Source organism: Lutjanus erythropterus, chromosome 11, assembly GCF_056507025.1.
Source record: "Lutjanus erythropterus isolate fLutEry1 chromosome 11, fLutEry1.hap2, whole genome shotgun sequence".
NCBI classification, from domain to species: domain Eukaryota; kingdom Metazoa; phylum Chordata; class Actinopteri; order Lutjaniformes; family Lutjanidae; genus Lutjanus; species Lutjanus erythropterus.
This window is the reverse complement of record NC_139327.1, coordinates 40922115-40931250: the sequence shown is the minus strand read 5'-3', so window position 1 is coordinate 40931250 and position 9136 is coordinate 40922115. Positions and strand designations below refer to the sequence as shown.

The window sequence follows — 9136 nt, the reverse complement described above, 5'->3', positions numbered from 1 at the left end:
TTGAATTCAGTTTTCAGTCTGTAATGAAAGACTCTGGAGGCTCTGCTCTGTCCTCCTCCACACAAACATTCATCTTCTGATCTGAGGTCAGTCTGAGAGAAACAGGAAAACTGACTGTGAGCTCAGAGCACAAGAATCAGGAACAAGTTTGTTCAAAGTCATGTCTGAGACTGAGAAAACACACACACACACACACACACACACACACACACACACACACACACACACACACAGTGTACAGTATAATCAAACAGCTCAGTTTCTCTTTAAATCTGTATGTTTTCTCAGGTTACAGCAGGTTTAATGTGAATTATTCAGCCAAGCAGGACTATGTGTCCACAGCTGAATCAAACTGTTGACTTCATTCTAACATTTCTTTCCTCTACAGTCCACAGGGAGAAAACTGACTCACACACCTTGACAGTAAAATCATTCAGATGTTGTATTTACACTCACCCTGCCTTCAGTTCTCCTCTGTCTGCTCTGATCTGTCAACACAAAATGGAGCCTGAACACTTTAACTTTCAGGTTCCCTTCCTGTTCTCATGTTACTGGATCACATGATCAGTGTTGCTCCTCCCCTCTGCATTTACAGGAATCCGTGTGTGTGAGTTTCTTATAATTGTCTATAACACATTTATTGAGTTATACTTATTATTTCATTGTTAAGCTCTTGACTAAACTTTTGTTGATTCCTACATACTTCATTATGTATTTATTAACAGTTAACTATGCATCTTGTGCTTATTGGATCAAATGTGTGAAGAGTCCTTATTAAGGTTCATTAGTCCTTTATTATGCTTATTAACAGTTACACATGTTCTTTAAAAATTATTACTATTTTCAGGCCCTTTTCTTCTGATAAGAACTGATAATAAATACATAATAAAATATGTAGAAATCTAAAGGTTTAACAACGACATAATAGATAAGTTAGATAAACTCAATCAATGTGTTTGTAAAAGACTTATAAGAGATTCATAAGGTTTTTATTAACATTCTTCAGCAGTCTATAAACTGTTAACAAGTCTTCTCATAAATCTGTTACAGTCTAACAATAAACATGTTTATAATGCTATTATTAACACTTATAATCCTTTATTTAAACTGGAAGATCATTGAGGACTGATGTTGAGTTGAAATAATAAAAGATACAAGGTGACTGAAGCAGTTAAAACAAGATATGAATATTGTTCATAAAAATACATAAAATAAAGTAAAACAGTGTAGTTATTGATCATGGATTTGATCTCATCCAGGGACACCAGAATATTGATTTTAGAGTGTTTGTAGTTGTTCTGGGTGCAGAAAGTAATTCAGTAAAAACTTTAATTCACATTATTCTTTTTATTCTTATTAACACATATGACTGTAAAAGCATCTTATAAGGCCTTATACCTATTAACTATAAGCACCTAAATTTAAAGTGCTACTGATTTGTTTCCAGAGGTTTTAATGAAGCAATAATCTATAAAAACTGAACTCCAGTGAATGAAATCCTAATTCTGTGATCAAGTTCAATTGACCCAACATGTCTGACGTCCTGAAGTGTCTCTGTGTGAAGAAATGTGAGGCCATTGAAATAATTTCTCTTGCCTCTTTCACCACTTAGTAATGAAATATTTTAGATTCTGACATATTCGCCCATTAGTGTATTTGTTCATTTATTCTTCTTTTTTAAAAGAGAGACTTTTATTCTGAAGGTTGATATGACCGGAAGCCTGAGACCGGTAAATGGAGCGTAGTGCGCCTGCGCGGACAGTGAACGGAGGAGAGAATGACTAAATTGAGAGAAAAGAAGTCAAACTTAAGTGTGTCTGTGACCGGTCAGTGAGCCGAGCGGCTGTGAAGACTTTTTACACTTTAATTAAAAACAGTCGAACACATTTAAAGACTCAGTTGACTGACCGTTCACAGCTAACGGGGGCTAACTATGCTACTGAAGCTAACCTGAGCTAACAGGATTAGCTCTCTCTCCAATGTCTGTGGAGCGGAGCACCTGGAGGAATCCGCCCGGAGAGCTGTGAAGGTTAGTGTTTCAAGTTATAACGCGACATAGCGGCTCCTGTATTAAGCTATCTGTTAGCTTTAAACTGTGCTTAGAGATACAACAGGTCCAGGGAGATAATCTGACGTCACCTGACTGCATCACCTGTAAAGGTAAACACACACGTTCAAAAACGCTGTCTGTCTCGACGAAACTCCATTCACAATTTCTGACATTTTAAACTTTACTCGCCGTGTAGCAGAGATGAATGCTGGGTAATACATGACGAGTGAATCTTGTGAACTGGTACAAACTGATCTGCTGTTCGGCCCGTATATAATCCATAAAGTTAATAAATAGGTTACATCACGATTGAAGTCCATTGCATGTTTGTTATTGGATGAGTCTTGTTCACTGTTTATAAGCAGCCTGATCAATGGATAACTGTTCAGTCAGAGCTGCAATGATTAATTGATTATTAATATATTATTTAATTAATCGCCAATTACTCTGTGAAGCAAATAATCGCTTTGAGTCATTTTTTAGTTAAAAACAAGTCAAAATTCTCTGATTTCACCTTCTGAAATGGGGGGGGGGGGGGTTAACTCCAGTCAACTGAATATTTTGGACTTTGATCAACATTTTCTGACATTTTATGGACCAAACAATTGAATGATTAATGGAAAAAAATTATTGTCAGATTGATCACTAGTTGAAAAATATTTTTCAATTGACAGGATTTTAAAATGATTAATTTTCATCCAGGTAATCTGCTGATTATTTTCTTGATTAATCAGTAATTTGTTTTGTCTATAAAACATCAGAAAATGGTGACGGGTGGGAGGCTGTGAAGGACATGTTTGACTATTTTAACGATAAATCCATTAATTCAGAATAAGTTCTGACTGACTGATCCTCTGTTATGTTTTTTTTTTCCCAGGATGCTCCAGGGGCCGTACGGCAGCCTGGACCGGGACCGGCCCCTCATCCGGCTCCCGTTCACCAGCTTCGCCGTGGGGACGGTTCTGCTGCCTCTGAGCGGCTTCATCACCTGCCTCTTCATCTCGCTCATCTACCACTTTGAGGACTCGACATACACACACTGTCATGTGAGTGTCATGGTTACTGTTGCTATGCCTGATAAACTTGTAGAGCTAAACTAACCCGGCTTAGACCTGAGACAGAGAGCGATGCATCATGATCGACCCACTTTGATTCTTCATCAGCCCACATCCTCCTCCTCAAACCCCCACAGAACAAATGCAGATGCAGTGGATCTAACAAGTTTGACTGGAGGTAAAGTTAAAGCTAGCATTAGTTAGCCAGACGTGCTAACGTTGGCCGCTTACATTAGATCAGATGAAGACAGAGTTTAATAACGTGAGCTCCTGTGATGTCACCGTCCTGCCTCCTGCACACCTTCAACATGGAGACAAATGAAAAGATTGACAGACTTAGTTACAGTGCATCGTTAAACAAGACGTTTGAGGACATCATCTTGGACTTTGATCAAAATTTTGTGAACCAAATGACTGATCGATTAGTGGAAAATTATTGCCAGATTGATCACTAGTTGAAAAATAGGTCCAACCATATGAAAACAGGTGGAGGGCACAGACTTACGTCCACATGTTTGGACCCATTTTTCAATTGACAAAATTCTCACAGGATTAATTAATTTCTGACATTTTAATACAATTGATGAATTGAGAAAATAACCAACCGATTAATCAACCGTGGAAATAATCGCCCTGGTTTATTTTTCTTCTTTCCTGAATTAATTACCTTTTTTCTTTTTGTTAAACCAGGTATCAAACTACCTCCCGTCCATCAGCGCCGCCATCAGCCGCGTGCCTGAGCGCTACATCTGGCGCTGCTGCATCGGCTTGCACTCGGCGCCACGCTACCTGGTGTCCGCCGCCTACTTCAGCTTCTACCGCGGCCGCTTCGCCAAGAGGCTGCCGGAGCTGCTGCTGAGCGGGCTGGCTCTCCTCTGCAGCCTCGCCGAGAACACCGGCCTGCTGCTGCTCACATACGTGTCGTCCACAGAGACCTACAGTGAGTACGACGACCCGCCGCAGATCAGCTGAGCCTCCAGTCAGAGACGCCACGATGGTCTGAGCACGCAGATCTCTGCTCAGTCTGACACACAACTACTGATGACTGATAATATTAATCTCACAAATATGTAACATTTTATACTTGATTGATTTTTATGAACTATCAAACATCATCAGACTGAACGTCCTTTATAAGTAACAAGCACTTCAGTCAGTGTTAAAGGAGAAATCTGTAATAAATAGTAAAGGAAGTCCGTAAACTGAATATCTTTGTGTTGAGAACAAAACAAGACGTTTGATAATGTCATCTTGGACTTTGATCAACATTTTCTGACATTTTATGGAGCAAACAACTGACTGATTATTGGAAAAATTATTGGGTCCAAACATGTGAAAACAGGCGGAGCACATGGACGTCCGTCACATAAAGTTCTCTGAGTCAAACTGTTTCTAATCAAATAAAAAGAATTATTGTAAATAAAGTTAATTATTGTTTGTCTCTGCAGGTGTTCATAAAAACGGTTTTGTCGTGTTCATAGCGAGCTCGCTGCTGCACATGCTCATTACGTGCAGACTGTGGCAGGTGATCAGGAGAGACTACGTGAACCCCGAGGTAAACACAGCGTCCGTCTCTCTGTCTGTGCTGGAGTCAGTTATTTGTTTAATTAACCAGTGAGTCGTTTGATTGCAGGGTTTTAAATACTGATTCTGATTGGTCAGTTCGCTCTGGAGGAGCAATAAGATCATTTTAAAATCAATATTTAGTGTCAAATTATTACATTTCTTTAGTAAGTAGCTGTGTGATAAGCAGGATATTTATCTCTTACATAAAATATATCTTTAAAATGTCAAAAATAATACTAATAGTTTCTTGTTGTTGTTGTTAGTTTATTTATTTCTGTTTGATCTCCAGCTCACAAACGTGTCCAGATGTTGTGAGCTGCTGATCAGCCGTCAGTGCTGCATGTTGGCCTGCAGGGGGCGCTGCAGAGCCAGCAACACACGGCAGCAGCAGATTTCTTTTCAGTCAGATGTGACTTCAGGACTTTCCAGGGGTCCCTAATAATGGTTGAAGGGACAGTGGGGTTCTCCAGGAGGTTCTGAGGGTCCTTAATCAGACCCTGGGGGTCCTTGAGGAGATTTTGTGGTGCTTGAAGGGGAACCAGAAGCGTTTGAGGAGGACCACGAGGTCCTTGAGGAGTCTAGAACTGCTTGAGGAAGTTTTTAGTTGGCTTTAAACATTTTTTTTGTGTCTTTGAAGAGATTCAAGGAGTGCTTGAGGGCATTCTAGGGGTTCCTTAAGAGGTTCCAGTGGTGCTCGATGGGGGTTTTCAAGTCCTTATACAAGCTTTAGTGATTCTTGAGGATTCTTTTGCATCTTTTCAGAGTTGGTATGGTGGTCCAAGGAGGGCCTTGAAGAGGTTCAGTGGTGCTTGAGAAGGTTCTGTAGGGTTCTTGAGCAGGTTCTAGTGGACAGAGCAGAGTGTTCACTGTGCCTGAGATGTTTTTATGGGTGTTTGAAGGATTTCTTTCTATCCTTTGTTCGGCCTAAGTGGTTACTAAGGAGGATTTAGGAAACCTTAAGGGTTCTATTGGTTCTTGGGTTGGTTCTAGGAGTGCTCATTGAGGTTTTTTTGGGGTCCATGAGGAGATTTGCTGCTTGATCTGGTGCTGGAAGTGACTGTGGATTTTTTGAGGAGGTGTTGGGCATCCTGGAGAAGGATCTTCATGGTTCTGAAGGAGGTTTAAAGAGGCTGCAGGGGTAATTGAAGAGATTCACTCTGTCCTCAGTGAGGTTCTAATGGTTCTTGAGGAGGTTGACTGGATATTTCAGGGGGTTCTTGAGGTACCTGATGAGGTCTTGAGGGTATGCCAGTGTGTTAAATAAAATTCAGATCAGGTTCTTCATGTAGTTGTTTTAGATCTTTCAGGGTGTTTTCAGATGTTCTGCAGCTGAGGTTCTCCCTGTCGAGCAGGAAATAGATGAATATGTTCTAAATAAACTTGTGTCGGAACTTTATTTTGGTTCTTCCCTGTTTCAGCAGAGCGAATGTGTCACTCAGCAGTTTAACCACAACTCATCATGTGACCACTGAGCTGCCAGGAAACCTTCAGCAGAGAACCGCCTCTTATTATTAATATTTAATGTTCTCAGAGTTCTCACAGACTGCAGCTCGGAACGCTCAGACATCAGGGACTTAAAGGGACAGTTCACACTATTTGAAGAGTGGGTTTTAAGGTTTTATGAGCTGTTATAACCACTGTTATATATAAGACAAATGTCACCCTCTAGAAATCAAACTCCGGTGACAAAATCAGTAATTTTCTCGCATTTCTGTGTTTGATGTCTGTTTAAATTCTGTCTGTCTTCTGTGTGTCTCAGGAAATGACATCATATCGCTGGAAGGTGCGTCTCTTCCTGTTTAACATCAGCTGTTGTGCTGCTGCCGCGTATTTCTTCAGACGCCACAACAAGTTCTGTGAAGCCGGAGGTGAGTCTCAGAGTCCTTATTCAGGTATGAGGAGGACACAAGAGAGGAATTCTGTCCCATCATGTCCCATGAACAAAGAATAATGGATTCTTGAAAGCCTTTAGTTCACGTCTTGTCCTCTCCTGTCCTCTCTTGTCCTCACCTGTCCTCACCTGTCCTGTCCTCTCCTGTCTCTCTTGTCCTCTCCTGTCTCTCTTGTCCTCTCCTGTCTCTCCTGTCCTCTCTTGTCTCTCCTGTCTCTCCTGTCCTCTCTTGTCCTGTCCTCTCTTGTCTCTCTTGTCCTCTCCTGTCTCTCTTGTCCTCTCTTGTCCTCTCTTGTCCTCTCCTGCCCTATCCTGTCCTCTCCTGTCCTCTCTTGTCTCTCGTCTCTCTTGTCCTCTCCTGTCTCTCCTGTCCTGTCCTCTCTTGTCTCTCCTGTCCTCTCTTGTCTCTCGTCTCTCTTGTCCTCTCCTCTCCTGTCTCTCCTGTCCTGTCCTCTCTTGTCTCTCCTGTCTCTCCTGTCCTCTCTTGTCTCTCGTCTCTCTTGTCCTCTCCTGTCTCTCCTGCCCTCTCCTGTCCTCTCTTGTCCTCTCCTGTCCTCTTTTGTTCTCTCTTGTCCTGTCCTGTCCTCTCTTGTCCTCTCCTGTCCTCTCTTGTTCTCTCTTGTCCTGTCCTGTCCTCTCCTGTCCTCTCCTGTCCTCTCCTGTCCTCTCCTGTTCTCTCTTGTCCTGTCCTCTCTTGTTCTCTCTTGTCCTGTCCTGTCCTCTCTTGTCCTCTCCTGCCCTATCCTGTCCTCTCCTGTCCTCTCTTGTCTCTCGTCTCTCTTGTCCTCTCCTGTCTCTCCTGTCCTGTCCTCTCTTGTCTCTCCTGTCCTCTCTTGTCTCTCGTCTCTCTTGTCCTCTCCTCTCCTGTCTCTCCTGTCCTGTCCTCTCTTGTCTCTCCTGTCTCTCCTGTCCTCTCTTGTCTCTCGTCTCTCTTGTCCTCTCCTGTCTCTCCTGCCCTCTCCTGTCCTCTCTTGTCCTCTCCTGTCCTCTTTTGTTCTCTCTTGTCCTGTCCTGTCCTCTCTTGTCCTCTCCTGTCCTCTCTTGTTCTCTCTTGTCCTGTCCTGTCCTCTCCTGTCCTCTCCTGTCCTCTCCTGTCCTCTCCTGTTCTCTCTTGTCCTGTCCTCTCTTGTCCTCTCCTGTCTCTCCTGTCCTCTCCTGTCTCTCCTGTCCTCTCCTGTCCTCTCCTGTCCTCTCCTCTCTTGTCCTCTCCTCTCCTCTCCTCTCCTCTCCTGTCCTGTCCTCTCTTGTCCTCTCCTCTCCTGTCCTCTCCTCTCTTGTCCTCTCCTCTCCTCTCCTCTCCTCTCCTGTCCTCTCTTGTTCTCTCTTGTCCTGTCCTGTCCTCTCTTGTCCTCTCCTGTCCTCTCCTGTCCTCTCCTGTTCTCTCTTGTCCTGTCCTCTCTTGTCCTCTCCTGTCTCTCCTGTCCTCTCCTGTCTCTCCTGTCCTCTCCTGTCCTCTCTTGTCCTCTCCTCTCCTGTCCTCTCCTCTCTTGTCCTCTCCTCTCCTCTCCTCTCCTCTCCTCTCCTCTCCTCTCCTCTCCTGTCCTGTCCTCTCTTGTCCTCTCCTCTCCTGTCCTCTCCTCTCCTCTCCTCTCCTCTCCTCTCCTCTCCTGTCCTCTCTTGTCCTCTCTTGTCCTCTCCTGTCCTCTCTTGTCCTCTCCTCTCTTGTCTCTCTTGTCCTCTCCTGTCTTCTCTTGTCCTCTCCTCTCCTCTCCTGTCCTCTCCTCTCCTCTCCTCTCCTCTCCTCTCCTGTCCTCTCCTGTCCTCTCTTGTCCTCTCTTGTCCTCTCCTGTCCTCTCTTGTCCTCTCCTGTCCTCCAGTCTACACGCTGTTCGCCTTCTTTGAGTACCTGGTCGTCTTCTCCAACATGGCGTTCCACATGACGGCCTTCTGGGACTTTGGGAGTAAAGAGGTGATGGTGGCGACGCCTCCTGAGGACAAACGATACTGAGCAGCTGACTCACCTGGTGACTCTTTTAATCCACCAATGGGAGAGCAGGACACATGAAGGCATCATGAACATCATGTTTGAACTGATCCTGACGCCTTTTTTTATTCCAACAGCAGCTGAACATGAAGCAGCTTCATCATGTCGGACTCAGTTTCATTTGATTCAAAACGTTTTTTAAACTCAGTTTAAGTTTTTATACCGGAAACTTTTAGGAAATGAATCAAATCCATCGTGTTCTGAGTTCAGCAGCTCTCAGAATCAGGTTTGTAAGTTTTCACACACGATGAATCTGCCTTGTTGTTGTTGTTGATGTGAAGATCAATAAACGGTGAGAGAAGAGAAAAGTTAAGAATCTTAAATATAAACTGAAAATTAAAAATAAAAGTGTTCAGAATGTAAAAGTTGTCCAGAGTTTAAACTGCAGAGGACGGATCAGTGCCATCTTTCACTTTATATTTTATTTATTGTTCATTTTACAGCAGAGACAAAGTTCGTTTGTGGTCCTGAGATGAGCTTTAATCAGAGGAGACAGACGTCCTCTCAGTTTTACTGCAGTACAAGTAAAAGTACAAGTACTGATTCAACTTGTTTACTGCAGTAAAAGTGAAAAAGTGAGATGCATTAAA

At 43.1% G+C, this 9136-nt stretch overlaps 1 protein-coding gene across 2 annotated transcripts; it reads left to right on the top strand.

The window, feature by feature from the left end:
• Nucleotides 1-1975: 1975 nt before the first annotated feature.
• Nucleotides 1976-8854, top strand: LOC146319619 (acyltransferase PGAP2-like). 2 transcript variants are annotated; one of them, XM_084730176.1, is made up of 6 exons: nucleotides 1976-2029; nucleotides 2928-3096; nucleotides 3796-4045; nucleotides 4554-4660; nucleotides 6431-6539; nucleotides 8380-8854. In XM_084730176.1, the coding sequence occupies exons 2-6, from the start codon at nucleotides 2929-2931 to the stop codon at nucleotides 8508-8510; spliced, it is 765 nt and encodes a 254-aa protein (XP_084586302.1). In that variant the 5' UTR covers nucleotides 1976-2029; nucleotide 2928; the 3' UTR covers nucleotides 8511-8854. The 2 variants fall into 2 exon arrangements, with proteins under 2 accessions (XP_084586302.1, XP_084586303.1); XM_084730177.1 differs by lacking the exon at nucleotides 1976-2029 and adding an exon at nucleotides 2035-2160.
• Nucleotides 8855-9136: the final 282 nt, after the last annotated feature.